The sequence below is a fragment of the Mustela nivalis genome (assembly GCF_964662115.1).
Source record: "Mustela nivalis genome assembly, chromosome: 8".
NCBI classification, from domain to species: domain Eukaryota; kingdom Metazoa; phylum Chordata; class Mammalia; order Carnivora; family Mustelidae; genus Mustela; species Mustela nivalis.
In genome coordinates, this window is record NC_139027.1 from 132,368,310 (window position 1) to 132,388,657 (window position 20,348).

At 48.5% G+C, this 20,348-nt stretch overlaps 1 protein-coding gene and 1 long non-coding RNA gene across 3 annotated transcripts; one reads left to right on the top strand and one right to left on the bottom strand.

Moving 5' to 3' along the window:
* Positions 1-4: 4 nt before the first annotated feature.
* On the top strand, positions 5-19,235 carry DDX27 (DEAD-box helicase 27). The gene is made up of 21 exons (XM_082744848.1): positions 5-226; positions 2,123-2,269; positions 3,880-3,939; positions 4,192-4,354; positions 4,896-4,939; positions 5,065-5,151; positions 6,057-6,162; positions 7,601-7,774; positions 8,426-8,576; positions 10,957-11,056; positions 11,211-11,352; positions 12,263-12,416; positions 13,269-13,350; positions 13,463-13,640; positions 14,771-14,877; positions 15,059-15,161; positions 16,889-16,983; positions 17,058-17,181; positions 17,722-17,809; positions 18,371-18,445; positions 18,787-19,235. Exons 1-21 carry the CDS (start codon positions 134-136, stop codon positions 18,803-18,805), a joined length of 2,292 nt encoding a protein of 763 aa, XP_082600974.1. The 5' UTR covers positions 5-133; the 3' UTR covers positions 18,806-19,235.
* Positions 7,984-16,919, bottom strand: LOC309871631. Of its 2 annotated transcripts, none has more exons than XR_014315388.1 (2): positions 16,859-16,919; positions 7,984-10,428 (listed from the first exon to the last, which is right to left on the bottom strand). It is a non-coding gene; the product is annotated as an uncharacterized lncRNA (long non-coding RNA). The 2 variants fall into 2 exon arrangements; XR_014315389.1 differs by lacking the exon at positions 16,859-16,919 and adding an exon at positions 15,015-15,095.
* Positions 19,236-20,348: the final 1,113 nt, after the last annotated feature.

A 20,348-nucleotide genomic window follows, 5' to 3' on the forward strand; every position in this document is an offset into this window, starting at 1 on the left:
GGGAGGAAGCGTCGCAGAGCCTTCCCCCGAGCGGAAGTGACGTCAGCACATGCGCAGTGACGACGAGGAGGCCGACGGAAAGTAAGGGCCGGCCTGCGTGCGAGCTGGTTTCCGGAAGTGGTGCTGCGGCAGCATGCTTGAGGAGCTGGGTTTAATCGGGACCATAGGTGAAGATGACGAGGTGCCGGGGGATCCTGAGTCTGACTCCGGGGACGAGGAGGAGGAGGTATGAGCCGATCGGGTGGGGGGCGCGGCGGCGTGCAGTCGGGTTTCCGTGGCTGCTTCCGTTCTCCGTGATTCCTCGGGCCCCTGCCCCTAGCTGCTCCTCAGCATCCTCCTGCCAAGCCGAAAAGTGTCCTGGAAGGGGAACCCAAGATCTTCCTCGGTTTGGTCGCCACTCGTTTTCCCTCACCTCTGCGCCTGTGCTGGCAACCCGCCGTGTTGTCTTGGCGAACCCAGTCTTCATTCACTGATGTTGAATCCAGGCTCTATGTGAAAGAGATCCAGGGGCGAAGCCAGACGTGGTTCCTGATCAGGGGTTCGTTCATTAAGCCAGTATTTATTGACGTGGAGGTACCTGTAGGCTACACCTAGTGGTCAGCGTTCAGGACATAGCAGTGAACAAGATGGGCAAGGACACCACTCTTGTGAAGCTTATGCTGGGTGTGAGGCTTACAGACATTGTGTGGTCTGGTGTGGCAGTTACAAGAGGAACAGTGTCATGAAGAAGGTGCTCACCCTACGAAGATCCAGTCCAGGTGTTGGCCCCGCTGTGGCCTCATCTGCCCGCACACACCTCCACCCTGGTGTCCCATGGCCTCCACGAATTCAGCTTCACCAAAGCTGAACTTGGGTCCCCCTCCCTTCCCAACCTGCTCGGTCTAGAGCCAGAAACCTAAGTGCCATTCTTGACAGCTTCTTTTTCACTTCCCTCCAGTTTCGTTCAGGCTAGCTCAGCTCTTTAACTTCTCCCCCTTTCTCCTAGCCCACCCTAGCCCAGGCCACTGCCACCTTGTGCCTGGACACCCAGCATCCTAAGGAACCTGGTCTCCAGCTCTTTTTCTTGCTCCTCCTCCCACCCCATTCACTACTTAGCAGCTAGACTGATCTTTTCATTTCTTGAATGGAAAACTATCATTAAAAAGGACTGGAGCGGGGCACCTGGGTGGCTCAGTTGGTTAAGCGACTGCCTTTGGCTCAGGTCATGATCCTGGAGTCCCAGGATCGAGTCCCGCATCAGGCTCCCTGCTCAGCATGGAGTCTGCTTCTCCCGCTGACTCTCTCCCCTCTCATTTCCTTCTCATACTCTCTCTCTCTCAAGTAAATACATAAAATATATATTTTTTAAGATTTTTATTTATTTATTTGACAGACAGAGATCACAAGTAGGCAGAGAGGCAGGCAGAGAGAGAGGAAGGGAAGCAGGCTCCCCACCAAGCAGAGAGCCCACAGTGGGATCATGACCTGGGATCATGACCCAAGCCGAAGGCAGAGGCTTTAACCCACTGAGCCACCCAGGTGCCCCAAATAAATAAAATCTTTAAAAAAAAGGACTGGAGCAAATGTGGCCAGTGATCATGCCAAAGTCAAAATATGAAGTGCTGTATGACTATCAATAGTTCAACTAAGTACCTGAGAAACAATATATATGTAATGATTAATAATAACAACTTTAGGGTGAGAGTTCTTATGAGACTTTTTAACTCAAATGAGGAAAAAATGGTCAGTGTAGCATTTTCTAGTTCTCAGAAGCCATAATTCAGCCAGTCTTCCTTCCTTTCCGGTTTTTAGATTTATGGCTTTTTGTCATTGGTTTCTAACTTCATTGAATTGCTGGAAGAGAAGAGAGTCTGTATGATATTGATTCTTTCAAACTATGTGATCAGTTTCAGCACCTACTCCATGTTTGTTCAGAAGGTGCACTCTCTAGGAGCAGGTGCAGCTCTGTGTTCACAGGAATGAAGCTTGTTGATTGTACTGTTCAGATTTTTTACACGTTGTCTTCTTCTTAACCTGTCAGTTACTGAGAAAGCTGTGTTAAAATCTCCCATGACAGTTGAAGATTCCTGTTCTGTGTTCTTTCATCTCAGCTCGTAGTCATCCTGCTTCTCCCTCTTCCCAGGGCCCCATCGTGCTGGGCAGAAAGCAGAAAGCCTTGCAGAAGAACCGCAGCGCCGATTTCAACCCTGACTTCGTTTTCACTGAGAAAGAGGGGGCATACGATGGCAGCTGGGCCATGGCTGATGTCATGAGTCAGCTCAAGAAGAAGGTGAGATCAGACAGTGATAGGCGGTTCCAGGCCGTGGGCTTAGGGTTGGACAGTAGGTTTCGGGATGAAACCGCACTGCCTTTTGCCACCTGTTTACATTCAGCATATGCTGGAACTCTTGGAAATACGAGGTGTAGTTTTGACAGGGTGGGGAGAAGCAGTCGCAAATAACGCCCAGTCTTGATTCAAACCACAGTGTAAAACGTTGCAGCAGAGATTCATTACAGACCATTACAAACACATTAACTGATCTACAGATGATATTTTAAAGTATCAGAAATATCTCGTTTCTTCGTTAGAAGAGGTCCATGATTGCTTTTCCTGAAGGAGGGCATGGCGAACTTAGATTAACTTTAGTATATATATTAAGGGAGATCCTTCCTGATATTATACACACTAAAATGTGGGGGGCAAAAAAGGTTTTAGAGGAAATCTGATAATACCAGTCTAATGGTTGAAGAATACCAAGTATTACATACAAATTGCTTGACTTAGAAAAAGATGGGCCTATTTATGTTAAAATGGTCTCTTTTTTTAGGTGTTTCCTCCTTGTTTTGAATACTAGAGAGAAAACTGTGTTACACGAGTCTGTAACAAAGAGCAGTCTTTTGGTCAGCCCCACAGTTACTGTCATTCTGTCACTTGCCAGGTGATGTCATTGTTTAGGTCCCTGTTTCCCACACAGAATAGCCAAAGCTACCACAAATGTCACCATCATCTACTTATTTGCCAAGATCCCTTGTTTTCCTTTGAGTCTGCTGGGCGAGCTAGAAGATACATCCACATTATTTTCCATTTCATGGGCCTCAAAGAAAAATACTTTACTCCAGACTCTGTTGGTGTTCTGATTCAAATAAACTAGCATAGCCTCTTCATGGTCACCTGGACAGGATTTCTTTCTGACTTTTTTCCTTTTCGGTATTTTTTCAGAGAATGCCAGAGAAATTGTCCTTTTTCAAATTAATTATGAGGTGTTTGTTCCTCCGGTCCATGTTCTGAGGAAAGTTCACTCTAGGTTCACTTTACAGATACTATGTTTGTTCCGAGGTCCTGGCATATAGACCCCATGTAATTAAAGACTTAGTCTTATGAAGCTTACAGCCCAGCAGGGTCGAAGATAAGTAAACAAATAATCACACAGTTAATTGTAGTTGTGGCAAATGCGGTGGCAGTTCAGGGTGCTTCGAGCGTATGTAAAAGAGGCCTGCCGTTGCTTACCCTTTCTAAAAGAGCAGTATCCAGCATTACTGGAGTTTGCTTTGATTTCGGCATTTAATTGCCAGGCTAAATTCTGTCTGATTGGCATGGGGAAAGGTTTTTCTAAGTAGCATTCAGATATAAATGGGACATCTCTTGGTAATTCTTTTCTTCTAAATGGTAAACACCTTCTAAAATGTGGATGTTCTTCTTAGCTCCAGGTAAAGGTGTTTTGCACTTGACTATTTATTTATCTTGTTCTGTTGTTGTTGTGGATAATCTGCAGATTGATGCACCTGTCCAAGGACAGACAGGCCCCTTCTATATTAACACTGGAGACCCAACCCTCACAGAAGATTTGCTCTGTCTCTTTCCCGTGTATATACTTCTTATCCATCTAATCTTTATTGCAGAGGGCAGCCACTACATTAGATGAGAAGATTGAGAAAGTTCGCAAGAAAAGGAAAACAGAGGTGAGAAAACAAAGCAGGTACTTCTCTGTGTAAAGCCCTGAGCTTGGCCCTCCCCACACGACCCCACCATTTTCCTTTAAGCCAGAGTTGGGAGTGCGGCGGCGCAGACGGGCTTCTCTGTGTGTCTGTCGGTAAGAGTCACTGAGTCCACCGAGCACTCCGCGCAGGCTGGAGGGCATGGTATTACTCTTCAGAAGTTCTGGATTTCCTGCAGTTTGTGGTCGCCTTACTTTACTGTGATGTATTTTGCAGGATAAAGAAGCCAAGTCTGGGAAGTCAGAGGAGAAAGAAGCAAAGGAAGGCTCGGAACCAGAGGAGCAGGAAGACCCTGACGGGAAAGACGAGGGCGGGCCAGAAGAGGAAGACTCGGAGACCGATTACTCGTCTGCTGAAGAGAACATCCTCACCAAAGCAGGCAGGCGCTCTGGCCACACTGTCCGGAATGGGGACAGGACATGGGAAGGGTCTGCCTTTCCTCCGTAGGATTCTCTGTGTTCTTCTACCCAGTCACATTTAAGAGCTCCCTGCTGGACAACTCTAGCTTCTCTTTTTTCTTGGGGTTTTGTTAGGGTTGTTGTCCTTTGCCAACAGACCATTCCCTTTTCCTCCTTCCCAGCCCCACACAGGGGCTGGCACCTCTAAGAGTCAGACTTATTGGGGGTGATAGATCCCCTACGTCCCACCTCAGATGGGCCCAGCCACCCAGTGGGTGCTCCGTAAATATTTCTGGCGGAAACGATTGCGCAGGTGTGATCATAGAGTGCAGTGGGTTAGCCTGGTCTCTGGCGAGCTTGCCGCACGGTGTCCTCACTGTCAAACGAGGCTAATGACAGCTCCCTCAGGCTGTCGTGTGGTTTCAGTGAGGCGTCCACAGAAAGCACTTAGGATAACGGCTAGCAGACTGTAAATGCTCAGTAGGTACGAGCGCTGATGGCCAGCTCTGCTTTTCTCCATAGATACACTCAAAGTAAAGGAGCGGAAGAAGAAGAAGAAGGGACAGGTGAGCATGAGCGTGGAGAACAGCGTGCAGCTGAGCTTTGCAGCCTGACAGGATTTTAAGGCCAGTTAGTTTCCTTGGGCACGTTTTGCTGAATTCTTGTTCTGTCTTTTGACTCTCTGGTGTAGGAAACAGGAGGATTTTTTGAAGATGCTTCTCAGTATGATGAAAACCTCTCTTTCCAGGACATGAACCTTTCCCGCCCTCTTCTAAAGGTATGGTTTCTCTTGGCTACCATGGGATTTTTGCAGTCACCCCTTAACTAGGCTCTGCCCTAAACTGGGCTCTCTGCCTCCCTAAATTCACACTTGCCAGGCAACCCTCTCAGAAAGTTCCATCTTGGGGTGCCTGGGTGGCTCAGTCATTGAGCATCTGCCTTTGGTTCAGGTCATGATCCCAGGGTCCTGGGATCGAGCCCCACATCAGGCTCCCTGCTCAGCAAGAAGCCTGCTTCTCTCTCTCCCATTCCCCCTGCTTGTGTTCCCTCTCTTGCTGTGTCTCTGTCAAATAAATAAAATCTTTTTTTAAAAAAGTTCCATCTTGACCTATAAGGCCTTGCCCTTTTTGGTCTCCTCTGGTGATGTCTCCTAGCACTCATTCTGCTCTGGCCATCTTGGCCTCTTCCTTGGCCCTCAAACAGGTTAGGCGTTTTCTTCCTCAGGGCCTTTGCACTTAACCAGTTCCTCTACCTGGAAGGTTTTTCCGGTAATCTGGTTGTGGTGCTCCTCACCTCTTTCAGGGTTCTACTCTGTATCCTCTGCTCAGTGAGACTTTCCCTGACCCTCCTGTAAATCATACTTGTTCCCAAACCCCTTGACTGCTGTGGTTTTTCCATATGGCATGTGATGGTGTTTGGTATTTTATTCCTACCAGATTGTAAGATTACCAAGGGCAGAGTCTTTATTTCTTTGGTTTTCTGCTGTATCTCAGTGCCTCGGGCAGATCTCCCACGTAGTAGTCAGAGTGGGTACTAGTAGTCAGAGTGGGTACTCGATGAATGTTTGTAGAATGAATGACTGGGAGGGACTGAAGCAATCACCACCTGTGTGGAAATGTGCCTTGTTTGTTTCGTGCTGAGACGACTCCTCCCCATCCTGTCTGATCTCGTCTTTTGCTGTAGGCCATTACAACCATGGGCTTCAAGCAGCCCACCCCAATCCAGAAGGCATGCATACCTGTGGGTCTGTTGGGGAAGGATATCTGTGCCTGTGCAGCCACTGGGACAGGTAAAAAGGACAGTGACTTGGGGGGTAGGGAGAGGAGGAGGCAGGAGGAGGATATTCAATCTACAAGCAGGGATCTAGGTTGATTTACCCAAGGGCCACTTTGCTAAATACTCAAACATAAATTATAATGCAATAACACCATATAATCGTATTAACTTCCCTTAAATCTCAACATATGTTTTCCTATTTCTTTAAGTACTCTTTATTTTTTAAAAATGGTTGTATAGTATCCTATTATATAACTGTGTCTATCCTGTAATAAACTGCACTAATATACAATGTTATGATTAACATTCTTTTCATAAAATCTTTACTCCTATGACTGGGGATTATGTATAAATAACGGTGGCCTTCATGAGATCCCCTGAAATCTGTGACCTGTAACTATCCTCTTAGGATATCTCTGTGACATGATCTCTTGTTGCTGCCATGATAAGCATAAAGACTTTAAAAAATTTAAGCAGGGCAGGGGAGAGGGGCAGGGAGAGACAGAATCCTTAAGGAGACTGCCCTCTGAGAGTGGAGACCAATGCAAAGCTCTATCCCATGACCCTGAGATCATATCGGATCTAAAATCAAGAGTTAAAGGCCCAACCAGCTGAGCCACCCAGGTGCTGCAGTAGGAGTAAAGACGTTATGAAACAGACTTTCGTCATGGTGTTTTATATCCGTACGGTTAATTATCGAGTAGAACTAGTCACATGAAAGAATATTATACAACCATTTAAACGTAAAGAGTATTTAAAGAAACAGGAAATGTGGTTTTTGTTTTTGTTTTTTAAGTGATCTCTACACCCAGCGTGGAGCTCAAACTCATAACCCCAAGATCGAGAGCTGGATGCTCTACCTACCACCTGAGCCAGCCAGGCACCCCTGTTATGCTTTTTTTGAAAAGGGATTACTGGGGCGCCTGGGTGGCTCAGTGGGTTAAAGCCTCTGCCTTCGGCTCAGGTCATGGTCTCAGGGTCCTGGGATCGAGCTCCACGTCGGGCTCTCTGCTCTGCGGGGAGCCTGCTTCCCCCACCCTCTCTCTGCCTGCCTCTCTGCCTGCTTGTGATCTCTGTCAAATAAATAAGTAAAATCTATAAAAAAAAAGGGGGGGGGGATTACTGAACAGAATATATAATGTTACTACATTAAGTTTTCAATTTTTATATTTCTGTCCATTAAGAAAAATATTGATAATCTAGATTCCATTAGGTTAATGTTTATTTTGGTTGGCTGAACTGTGGGTGATTTTTATTATTTTTATATTTTCTTACACTTCTCGCATTTTTTTGCATGAACCCTATAGTCTTAAAACCAGGAAAAAAGCTTTATGAAAACATAGCTTTATTTTCCCTTGAGCGGATATGTAGGTCTTCTGGGCCCAGGTGAAAATCTGAACCTTGAAGGGAGTGAAGCTCGTGTCTCTGTGTTCTGCTGCCTTCTCCTCCAGGTAAGACTGCTGCTTTTGCCCTGCCTGTCTTGGAGCGGCTGATCTACAAACCCCGCCAGGCTCCTGTCACGCGCGTGCTCATTCTGGTTCCCACCCGAGAGCTGGGCATCCAGGTGCACTCAGTCACCAAGCAGCTGGCTCAGTTCTGCAGCATCACCACCTGCCTGGCCGTGGGTGAGTGTCCGGCGGCCCCTGAGAGCCCGTGAGGCGGCGGAGGGTGGGTGTGCCCCGCCGTCGGAGGATGATGGGTACCGGGAAGGCCTTCCTATGATTAAACCCGCTTGAAAAACCGGATGAGGTGTTTTCAGAATACAGAGTTCGGGGGAGGGGAGAGGGTTTCACTGACATTTAACCAACCTTAAAAAAATGAAACTGCAAAATTCAGGGCAAAAAAAACTTGGTATTGAACACATTTAGGACGTAATTTCTGCTTTGTATGAATAAAGAATCAAACACTTGGGGCAGAATCTTTCTGATGCTGTTCTGTGGTACCGTTCTCCAACCTTCATGGAACCCTCGCTATGCAGCGGGAGGGCGAAGGTGATGCAGAAATGACTGGCTTCCGCAGCTGCTTCTGTCAGTCCTTGGGTGTTTGAATCCTTCTGCTCTGAAGTGCCTTCTTGCCTTCACCTTTTTTCACACTTAGCACAATTGTATTGAGATAATTTGTCTCTCCCAACGTCTCCTAAAATCCATCCAGGCGGGGCCTTTGTCAGTCTTGTTTTCAGCTGTTTCCCCTGCATCTGGGTGGGACGTGGCAGGGCCCGGTCCGTACTGTTAAACCTCGAACTGACTCGGCCACCCGGTGTGGCTCGTCCTCTGCAGGAGGCCTGGACGTGAAGTCTCAGGAAGCAGCTCTGAGGGCGGCGCCTGACATCCTCATCGCCACCCCAGGCCGGCTCATCGACCACCTGCACAACTGCCCTTCCTTCCACCTGAGCAGTATTGAGGTGCTCATCCTGGATGAGGCTGACAGGTACACCTGAACCGGTGGGGCCCCAAGTGCTCCGGGGTCCCGGGGGCCACACCCACAAGAGAACCTGCCTGTGCACTGGTTTTCATGGATCTTGCTAAGGCTGTGTGTGCGATGCCAGTTCCACCACTCACATTTGGACATCTGTTCATCATTAGTCTGGATTACCCTGCTTTCTCTTTCTCTGGGATGTGATGGTTAAGAGGGAAGGTACATCAAATTCTGGCTCAGCCGTTTCCTGAGATTTGAAAATATTATTTAGATTTTTTTAAGAGATTTTTAAAAGTAATTAATTAATTATTTTTTAAAAATATTGTTTATTTGACAGAGAGAGATATCACAAGTAGGCAGAGAGGCAGGCGGTGGGGGATGGTGAAGCAGACTCCCCACTGAGTAGAGAACCCGATGCGGCCCGGGATCATGACCTGAGCCGAAGACAGAGGCTTTACCCCACTGAGCCATCCAGGCACCCCTAGAGATTTTTTAACTAATCCCCATACTCAACATGGGACTCGAACTCACAGCCCTGGCATCAAGAGTAGCATGCTCCACCGGCTGAGCCAGGCAGGTGCCCTTGTTACTTAGGTTCTAGAACAAATCTCTTCTCGTTTGTAAGTGAGACATAAGAACAGTCCCCCCACTCCTGGTGTTGAGGATTCCAGGAGCAACACAGCAGAGTGCCAGCGCACGGTGAGGACTCGCCAGACGGCCTCTGTCACTGTGGGGGGGGCCTCCCGCGCTCCCTCTTCTCTCATACGGGTCCCCTCTGCTCACCCTTTCCTTCTTGACCAAACAGAATGAACCTCAGTGAACTGGACTCGTGATCAAAGTGGGGGCAGGGGAAGGAGGCCACAAGCCCAAAGCGCATTCAGGTTTACTCTCCAGTTGAAGCATCTCCGAGCTAAAGAGGTCTGGGCTTCTGACCCCATAGGCCCATCTCCGTGCGTGGCAGCTCCGTCCTCCCAGTGGTTTGGGCCAGAATTCTTCGCCTCACGCTTGTGTCCTCGTCCCCCACCCACGGAGAACGCGTGGGGAAGTCCTGTCAGCGCAGCCCCACGGAGGGACTTCTGCTCTTGCTGTCTTTTCGGCTCAGAGTGACCTGTACCTTCTCATTTCTGTTCCGGTTGTCACTTACCCCAAGGGCCTTTGCTGGCTACTGTCTGCAACAGTTCCTGCTTTCCGTTCTCTGAGGTGCTATGCCCCCCCAACCTCCTACATTGTCACCCGAATGCCCGTATGGTGCTTGTGACCCTCCTGTCCCCTGGGGCCCATTTGTGAAGGACTGGCTTTGTGCTGCTTGCTGCTCTGTGCCCAGGGTTGTGTCTACTATCTAGCCCATGCTCAGTAAGGGTTTGTTGGATAACTGACTGATTCCCCCAGAGCAAATGAACCATTCTTGAGTCACGAGGGAAGTCAAGGAGATATTTCTGAGCAAAGGGAACATGATCTGGGATTGAGGTGTTAAATGGGAAGGGAACTGTGGTCTTAAAAAAGTGTTAAGGTCTCGGAAGACCAAGAAAGGCTGTGGGTGTTTCCTGTTAGGGAGATCAAGGACCACGACCGCTGAACGCGGTCCCCGATGCTTGCTTGGAGCCTGAACTGGGGGAAGAAATACTGTGAAGGACTAAGGCAGCTGAGCAAGTCGGAGTCAGTGACCCTACTGAGTAGTTTTACCTACACAAAGAGGAAGGGTCCTTCACAGCAAAGAGGACTGGCCGATACCACTTCAGTCATGTGGTCAAACTCACCTCAGTGGTACTGGGACAGACGGACGGTCTGTGTCTCCCGGTGGAGAGGGAAGTGCACAGCCGCACCCCTGCACATTCTTGGCGCGATGAGTTACCGAATCCAGTCACTGGGAAGTGAACAAAGACAGAATGTGAAGAAGCTTGAGGAGACGTCTGTAGATTGAGGGAGACTAAGGAAACAGGATAACCAGCGTAAAATAGAAACTTTGGTTTCCTGGATTAAAAAAAATGAAAAGATAGCTATAAAATGACATTTCTGGGACAGTTAAAGATATCTGAATTTGGACTGTTTCAGGTCACTCAAATGTTTGGGGTGTGATAATGACATGATGGGGTCATATTGGTGAAGGTCCTTTCTTAGGGAATGTGTGCCGAGATGGGGTAAGGTGTAGTGATGTCTGCTACTTATTTATGTATATTTCAGCAAAAAGAAAAAATAAGATAAAGCAGATGTGGCCAGATGCTAGTGCTTGATGAATCTTGGTAAAAGGGTAAACTAACAATACAAATAACATAAGTAAATACATAAAACCAGTTACAACATCGGAACATCAGCTTGGCTGATGTTTTCTGTCCATCGCTGGGACAGATGTGAGCTCGTCCCTTCCTCTTGATTTCTTGTCCCTGCTCTTCAGGATGCTGGATGAGTACTTTGAGGAACAGATGAAGGAAATTATCCGGATGTGTTCCCACCACCGCCAGACCATGCTCTTCTCGGCCACCATGACGGACGAGGTGGGCCCCAGGAATTCTGCTTGGTGGGGTGAAAGCAGGGGACCCAGGTTGGGCTGCAGGGGGTTGACTGGGGCAAGCAAGGCTTGCCTCCGCCCCTACTACCTACCCCACCTCCTGGCAGGCAAATGAGCATCCCTGTGTTTGTGCTGGGCAGGTAAAAGATCTGGCTTCTGTTTCCTTGAAGAATCCTGTCCGAATATTTGTAAATAGCAACACGGATGTGGCCCCCTTCCTGCGGCAGGAGTTCATCCGGATCCGGCCGAATCGGGAAGGGGACCGGGAAGCCATCGTGGCAGGTGAAAGCCCAGGGAGGAACTGGGCAGGGGGAGCTGGACTCCCTTGTCTGCTGGGGGGGCACACTGAAGCATCTGGGTGTAGCCTGGCACCTCCTCTGATGGGCTCCCCTGACCCCTTGTGTGGTGCTGCCCTTAGTGTGCTCTGCCCCTTTGGCCATGGATCCTTCCTCCCTGTCTTCTGTCACCTCACCTCCCTCCCACTGTCTGGTCTTCCTTAGGGCCTACAGAACACCCAGCCACTTCCCTCACAACTGCCTCTGGCTCTTGGTTCAAGCTGCTGCTTTTCTTGCCTGAATTATTGCAGTGGCCTGGATTTGGCTCCTACTCCCAGTCTTGTCCCTTGGGGATGCGTTCTCCACCCTGCAGTGATGCGTTCACCACACGTGAACATTCACTCATGTTCCCTCCCTGTTTACAACCGTGGGGCGTCTCCCGTGGCTCGCAGACCACAGTGCGCACTCCCTCCTGAGTGCTGTACTACCCTCTGGGACCCCAGCCCTGCCTGCCCGGAGTGCTCAGCCTCGGCGTCCAGCCATACCCTCCTGCCTCCGTTCTCTCAAACCCACCAAGCTTGTCCCGCCTCGGGGCCGTCACATTTGCTCCTTGTCCTGCCTGGAATCTCCCCCCACAAATCTCAGGAAGGAGACAGCCCTGTCATTCAGCCTAACATCACCTGTTTAGAGAGGCCAGCCTTAAAGCTGGCTCCCCATCTTCCCTTCACTGTCTCCCCCCCATTGTCACCCTTGGGAGCCGGGAATCGGCTTCTCTTCTATGCCCTGGAATGTGAGCCTCATGAGGCAGGGATCTTGCCTGTCTCCCCCGCTGCCAGCCAAGCAGCCACTTTACAGGCGCGGAGGGGATGTGTATCAGGTGCTTCCGGCTCACTCTGCTCTCCCTCCTGCCCCCCCAGCTCTGCTGACAAGGACCTTCACTGACCACGTGATGCTCTTCACCCAGACCAAGAAGCAGGCCCACCGCATGCACATCCTTCTGGGGCTCATGGGGCTGCAGGTGGGCGAGCTCCACGGCAACCTATCACAGACGCAGCGGCTGGAGGCCCTCCGGTAAAGTTCGGGGGGCTGAGGCTCCCTCCCATCCTTCAGCGAGGGCTCTCCTCACTGAGAGAGGGAAACACCACCCAGAGGTTATGTTAGAGCGCTTGCAGGGGTTGCAGATGGCCCGGTCCCCCACTGTAAAGATACTTGTGCAGCTGCCGTAGGGTTATGTCTTAGGTAACATGGAGAATTCCTTGCACCCTCGCAGAAACCGACACTGGTGCCCCAGGGCTCGAGTGTTGGAGCTGCTGAGTGGGGCCACAGCAGGAAATTCCGACTTGGGAAACCGCACATGTCCTGTTCTCTGTAGCTTTTCCAGAGCAGTGGACCATACCTGGGTCTGTTAGGACGAGATTTGTTATCAAAGCCAGAGCCAGCCTCCGTTTCTTGAGCAATTACTTTGCCATGTCCTGTTTTCCATGTGTTTGTTTTTGTTTAATTCTTGGAGAATGGAGTCATGCCTGTAGGCCCGGAGGGATCCTTTAGAATTCTTCACTTATCTGCATTTATCACAGGCAGCTGAAAGGTATTTTTTTAAAGAAAGGCTGCTTTGAAGCCTGAGACATGTGCATATGCTCCTTCCTACAGTCTAGCTCTGTGGTACCGGAACTTTTAAATTTGTAAGAATTGGGGCTTAAGGTGGTACAAACCTATGTTTGTTCTGCGTTACAAGATGTTTAAGGTGTTGTGGGTGTATCAGATGGTCTGACATTTAGGATCTCGTTTAGATTATCACTGTGATGATCTGTACTCTCCTGCTTGAATCCAAAAGGATTTGTGTTCTCTCTGCTGGCTCCGCCTCTTGTGGAGCTTTTCTGGGGTTGAGTATCCAGGTGAACATCTGCTTGTGGCTATTTCTAGGCGCTTTAAGGATGAACAGATTGACATCCTTGTGGCCACAGATGTAGCAGCCCGTGGACTTGACATTGAGGGGGTTAAAACGGTGAGCAGTCCATCTTCCTTGAACCTTTGCTGGGAGTCTTTTTGCCTCCTTGTGTCCTGTCTCTCTCCAACCTCCAGGTCTGACTTTGACCTGACTTGGACCTATTTTCCAGGTAATTAACTTCACAATGCCCAACACCATCAAGCATTATGTCCACCGGGTAGGGCGAACAGCGCGGGCTGGTCGGGCTGGGCGCTCGGTGTCTCTGGTGGGAGAAGAGGAGCGGAAGATGCTGAAGGAGATTGTAAAAGCCGCCAAGGCCCCCGTGAAGGCGCGGATACTTCCTCAAGGTGAGGCACCACTGCAGCAGCTCAGGGCGGTTGGGGTGGGCAAGGCAGGTCCTAGATCAGACTCTGGGACAGAGCCAGAGCAGAGTAAGAGGTGGTAGTCGTCAGGATCCGGATTTGAACTCCAGTCCTGCTACTTCCTTGCCGAGTGCCCCTGTGCTGGTTGGTTTCCCCTTGCCCCTCGGTGTCTCTCTCTGTGTGAAAGGGAACGATGACAGACTTGGGCCTCAAGTGCCTCACTCATAGGTTCTTTTCCAATCTTTGGGAAGAGAAGGCTTCTTGGGGCAAAAGCCCAGTCAGCACCTACTTGTTCTAGATGTCTTTCATTCATTTCCTTCTCATCAGTAGGGTCGCATTCTTTTTTTCAATTTATAAAAATAATATATATTCCGTATTAGAAATTAGTAAATAAAAGCCAAAAGGTAATTGCTTGTGGAAGAGCTCACCACTGTTACATTTAGGCACATATCCTTTGAGACCTTTATTCCATTCATACATGTCTTTTTTCTTCCATTCTTTTCATTTTCACTTAATTCATTCCATCAGCTAGCAATAATTGAGTACTACCGGGTGCCCAGTGCTGTTTATTCTATCCTAGGTATTAGGAATATAGTAGGAAGCAAAACAGCTGATACTCTGTGGGAAAAAAACCAATAAATAATGAGAGTAGATGTGATCCAGAATGACAGAGGAGGAGAGATGCTGCTTTCGAAAGCTGTTCAGGAAAGGCCTCTGAACAGATGGCATTTGAGCTGAGTCCCAGGTAAGAATGAGGCCGCCGTGAGTGGTCTGCGGACAGTGTGCCAAGCAGAGAAAACCAGGGCAAAGCCTCAGAGGCAGGAGCAGATGTGATGTGCGAGTCAGTGAAGGAAGAGCCAGAGGGCCCAGGGCACGGGGAGCAAGGGTAGAGATTGAAACGCCGAGAGGTAGGCAGGGGACACGTGTAGGAGTTTGAAATTTATTCCAAGAGCAGCGGGCTCTTTGGGGACTGGACGGGGGCTTGTTGTGAAGCAGAGAAGTCACCCATAAAAACCCCCAATTTTCTGTTGTCACTAAATACACATCTATGTTATTTGCATCAGTTACATAATATTTATGCTTATTTAAAATTTTTTGTTGTTCTCTCCCTTGAGATGTCATCCTCAAATTCCGGGACAAGATTGAGAAGATGGAGAAGGACGTGTATGCAGTTCTACAGCTCGAGGCCGAGGAGAAAGAGCTCCAGCAGTCGGAAGCCCAGGTGGGGCTGCCTGCAGGGTGGGGGCCCGCAGGGCCTGGGCGGGAAGCGGGCTGCGGCAGCCTCTGCCCATCGTGCCCGGCCGAAACCCGGGGTCAGCCACACGAGTGCCCTCCTGCAGCTGCCGAGTCACATCTTACCAGATGGCGCTGTCACGGCAGCCATCCTTGTGCTGTCTCCACAGATCAACACAGCAAAGCGGCTCCTGGAGAAGGGGAAGGAGGCACCGAGCCACGAGCCTGAGAGGAGCTGGTTCCAGACCAAGGAAGAGAGGAAGAAGGAAAAAAGTATGTTGGAGAGGTCCCTCACAAAGCTGACCACGGAACTCTAGAACTCAGCAAGGCCACTGCTCGGTCTGTTCCCAGAAGAACTGAGAACAGGGACTCCGAGGCACACTGTGTGCTGGGGTCCACAGCAGCATTAGTCACGGGAGCCACGGGGTAGAAGCGACCTATGTGTGTCGGCAGACCGACGGTCACACGGCTGTGCGCCCATCCCATGGAGTGCGGTGTAGCCGTCATGGAGTGGGTGCACGTCGCAAGGTGAACCGAAGTGAGGTGATCCAGACGCAGAAGGACAGGTAGTTATGGCTCCTCCTCATAGGAAGTAAATCCGGAGATGCAGAAAGTAGAATAGCGACTACCAGGGCTTGTGGGGAGGGAGTCATGAGTGGCTACAGATGTATTGGTAGTGATGAAAAAGTCACAGAAACAGGTCACAGTGATGGCTGTGCAATACTGTGCACATGATGAATGTCACTGAATTGTGTACTTAAGAATGGGTAAGGGCGCTTGCACGGCACAGTCAGGTTGTGTCCAACTTTCAGTTTCAGCTCAGGTCATGACCTCAGGGTTGTGAGTTCGAGCTCCACACAGGGCTCCATGCTCAGCAGAGTCTGCTTAAGACTCTCTCTCCCTCTGTCCCTCTCCCTGCTCTCCCTCTCTCTCAAATAAATAAATATTAAAAAAAAAAAAAAAGAAGAGGAAGAATGGATAAAATGGCAAATTTTATGTTTTATCTATTTTGCCACAATTTTTAAAAAAATAGGTCAGGAAGAGATTTATATGTATTCCCTGCCCTCCTCAACCTCCTTTTTTATCACACAGATACACATTTTTCTACACCTTTTTTCAGGTTAGTTTTATAGCTTACATTTTATACAAGCACATGCATACCTGCTTTTTTTTTTTTTTTTTTTTTTTAATGGCTGCTTGGTCTTCCATCATGTGGGTAGATTATAAGTTATTTAATTAATCCCCTCTTGAGGGACATTGAGATCGTTTGTAATCTTTTGCTATTCTAACCGTGTAGTGAGTTAACTCTACAAATGCCCTTTCACCATTAAGCATGCGCATTTGATTCGCAAGATAAATTCCCAAAAGTGAAATTATAGGCCGGAAGATAGGTGCATTTATTATTTTTTTAGGGATGCAAAGTTACCCTCCAAAGAGATTGTACCAACAGTTTAAGAAATACTGCCTATATCTGATGGGACAAAAAGTTAGGGTGCAGGCATGTTAAATTTCTGGGTTAAATATAGTCCCAGCAATATGGCGGGAAGGTGGGGGGGTATGGGTGAACCATACCATCTTTCACAACATGGTAACGCATGCCTCAAGTGGATTAAGAGAGCACGAGCGGAACAAGCGCGGTAGCGAGATGGAGAGGTGACCGCCAGCAGAGGATGTGACTGGCTGTTTCTCATTTTGAACTCTTACATACCAATTTAAAATATGTGTACTGCTTTTTTTTTTTTTTTTTAAAGATTTTATTTATTTATTTGACAGAGAGAAATCACAAGTAGATGGAGAGGCAGGAAGAGAGAGAGAGAGGGAAGCAGGCTCTCTGCTGAGCAGAGAGCCCGATGCGGGACTCGATCCCAGGACTCCGAGATCATGACCTGAGCCGAAGGCAGCGGCTCAACCCACTGAGCCACCCAGGCGCCCTATGTGTACTGCTTTTAAAAAATGATGTAAAACGGTACCTGGAATCTCGTATTCTCTCGTCATCCTAGTTGCCAAGGCTCTGCAGGAGTTTGACTTGGCCTTAAGAGGAAAGAAGAAGAGGAAGAAGTTTATGAAGGATGCCAAGAAAAAGGGGGAGATGACAGTAAGCGGCGGGGTGCCTGTCGGGGGCATGGTCAGCCTTCGTGGTCTCTTCTGTAATCACGTCCTTCTTTCTAGGCAGAGGAGAGGTCCCAGTTTGAAATCCTCAAGGCGCAGATGTTTGCTGAGCGGCTGGCCAAGAGGAATCGCAGAGCCAAGAGGGCCCGAGCAATGCCTGAGGAGGAGCCAGCAAGAGGCCCTGGTAGGCAGATGGGGAGGGGGGCCCACAGGAGCTGGTAGGAACGTTCTCCCTGAAACTTGTGCTTCTGGTCAGGGAGAAAATTGGAGGGATAATAAGAGCCCATCTTTTCTGAGTAATGTGTGTACCAGTATGTACAGTTACTTTTGTGTTCCCAAGTGGTGAAGTGACCCCATGGTCAGTGGGGAGAGCTAGGACCTGAACCCAGGCCTTTCTGACTTGAGCCTAAGTCCTTATATCCTGCTCCTTAGAGAAGCAGGTCAAGGGAAAAAATTAGTGAAGTCAGTCTTCAGCTCATTTCACATTTCAGTGGTTCTTTTCACTTTGGGACTCTGCAGCCATCCTTTGGAGTGGTTTGTCTCACCTGCCACGTCTCAGTTCCTCATCTGTTTCCTGCTGGGATCCAGTGTGTCTTGTTGCCATTTCAGTAAATCATCTGGCCGGAGCATCCACTGAACTCGGAACTGTTAACCTGGGCTTAAGGATAGGATTTAGGAGCTTGGGCCAAAGAGGGCCATTCTAACCCATTCTTCCTGTGCACAGCCAAGAAACACAAGCAGGTGAAGAAATCTGTATTTGATGAAGAACTTACCAACACGAGCAAGAAGGCCCTGAAACAGTATCGAGCTGGGTAGGGTTTTAAGTCACCATGGGGCTCTTTGTATTTTGAGCAAAGCTGTATCCCTTCTTCCTCCTCCTGCACTCCCCAATAGCTTTAGAATATATAGTTTTAAGGGTTCCTGTCTGAACCAGCCCTACCCATCCCCCACCCCCAGCTAAGATCGTCTCGGGATCCCAGGGTGAGAACAGGAGAAAAGTATGAAGGCCCTCCTGTCTTGGAGGTGAACATTTCTAGTTCAGAAATAGACCTTTCTCTCAGGAGAACTAGAAAGGCAGAGGATCCTGGTTTGCTCTTGGGAATGTGTTACCCTCCCTGCCTACCCCCGCCCCCCTAGTATCCCTTGGGCTGGGGTTGAGTTGGGAATAGACGAAGCTTCCACTCTCACTTTAAAGCTGGGCCCTGACTTCCACAATCCCGTATTGTCGGGTTGAAGCACCAGGCTTAGAACCTCACACCCTGAAAATGGTGCCTCCGTGTTGCTGCTGCTTCCTGTGGGAGCTGGGTAGGGGCGACAGTGAGACATGTCTGTCTGTCCAGCTTCATTTCAGCATCTCATCTTCTTACTTGCAGCCCCTCCTTTGAAGAAAGGAAACAGTTGGGCTTGCCCCACCAGAGACGAGGAGGAAACTTCAAGTCTAAATCCAGGTAATGTTTGCCATTGTGGAGGGCCGGAGGCTGTGCCTGTCCGGGATTGGCCCTCCCTTGGGAATGCACCTCCTTCCTCTTTCTGGTTTTGAGAGTTGGTCTTTTTTTTTTTTTTTTAAGATTTTATTTATTCATTTGACAGAGAGAGATCACAAGTAGACAGAGAGGCAGGCAGAGAGAGAAGAAGGGAAGCAGGCTCCCTGCTGAGCAGAGAGCCCTATGCGGGACTCGATCCCAGGACCCTGAGATCATGACCCGAGCCGAAGGCAGCGGCTTAACCCACTGAGCCACCCAGGCACCTGAGAGTTGGTCTTTCTTTACTCTGTGGATTTTCTTTGTAGGTACAAGCGGAGGAAGTAGCTGTGTTGGCCTGAAGTTTGTGGGGCAGCCCTTACCTTCCTTGAGGAAAGTCATCCTGGTTTGGTCTCTTCTCTCCATTTGTAAAAAAAAAAAAAAAAAATTTTAAATGTAAAGTCTGTGTCATTTGTAAATTAAAAAAAGAACGTAAGGTCAGGGGGTGGGGGTGTTATGGGGAGCTAGTTCCTAAGCATCCCCATGAATCAGCCAAGGCTCCTCTTGCTGATTAACTTTCACATAAAGAAGATACCAAATGGGAGGTACCTGGCTGACTAGGGGGAGTGTACGACTCTTGATCTTGGGGTTGTGAGTTTGAGCCCCGTGTAGGGTGTAGAGATAACTTTCAATAACACTTAAGAAAAAAAAAAAACCCTACCACAAATGGAAGTATATTTTGGGAGGGAGAATAAACCAATCTGAATTGTTTAGTTTATTCCTCTGTTCATCCCTCAATAATCGTGTCATCTTATCCCATCTACTTCTAACACATCTTTATACTTGTGGAGGAGCTGGATGTGGAGGAAATTCTTTCTAGAAGTTCTTTTGATGTCTGTCTGTCCTAGAACCAAAAGCTCTCATCCACTGAGCATTAGCCACATGCCAGACATTGTGTACTGAGCGCTGTCTCATTAAATTCACTACACCCTGTGGGAGAGGCAGTCATCCCACTTTTGCACATAAAGAGACAGAAGCTCGGAGAAAGATGGAGTAACTTACCAAAGTTACGTGGGGAGTTCAGGTTTTTGAAACCAGGGTCTGAACCCGTATCTAACTGTGCTATAGAAGCACTACTGGAGAGATGGAAGCTCAAAGGGAACAGAAGGGATCCCAGATAAATTAGCTCCTTGTTGCAAAAAACAGCCTTCACCCTGTAGAGTGGTGGTTCTCATCCTTTCTGAATCATAGGTTCCTTTGACAAGCAGATGAAAGGTAGAGGCTTCCCCTTGAGAAAATTGTATGTTTGTAGTCCGTCCTATGTAATTTCAAGGAGTACATACACCTCCCGCCACCAGCTCAAACGTAATAGTTATCCACTGGCACATATCCTTGGCATTAAAAGAATGTATTCAAAGCTGTTCACTTAAGTTGCACCTAAGTCGTCAACAGAAGGCTCCATTTCAGTAACGGGCACAGCTGCATGATGGGAATAGGGTTCAGACTCATTGTGTTTATTTGCTTACAGAAATCTAATTCTAATCTGATGTAAACCAAATCTCCAAGCCTAGGTTGTTAGGTTACAAAAGCCAAGTGCAGAATGATCTACCGTGTTTTGTTTTGTTCAAGGGTTATACACTGCAGTGCATAGCTTACCTGTGGAAGGACTCAGGAAGCTGTTGACAGCTACCTCTGGGGAAGAAAACTTCAAGTTAAACCTTTTTATACAAAAAACTCTTTTTACCTTGAGTAAAAAGGACTCACCTAAATAAATAAAAACCCCATACCACAGAAACAGGACTGGCCTCCTTGTAGGCAGAGTCTCCATTCCCATCCTGTCTCAAGCCGGCCGAGCTGCTTCTAACAGCTGACAACAAATGAGGACCACTGA

Coding starts and splice junctions, on each gene's coding strand:
- DDX27 (XM_082744848.1), top strand. CDS start 134: ATGCTTGAGGAGCTGGGTTTAATCGGGACCATAGGTGAAGATGACGAG. Junction 2,270..3,879: donor TGAGTCAGCTCAAGAAGAAG/GTGAGATCAGAC, acceptor TCTTTATTGCAG/AGGGCAGCCACTACATTAGA. Junction 6,163..7,600: donor CTGTGCAGCCACTGGGACAG/GTAAAAAGGACA, acceptor CTTCTCCTCCAG/GTAAGACTGCTGCTTTTGCC.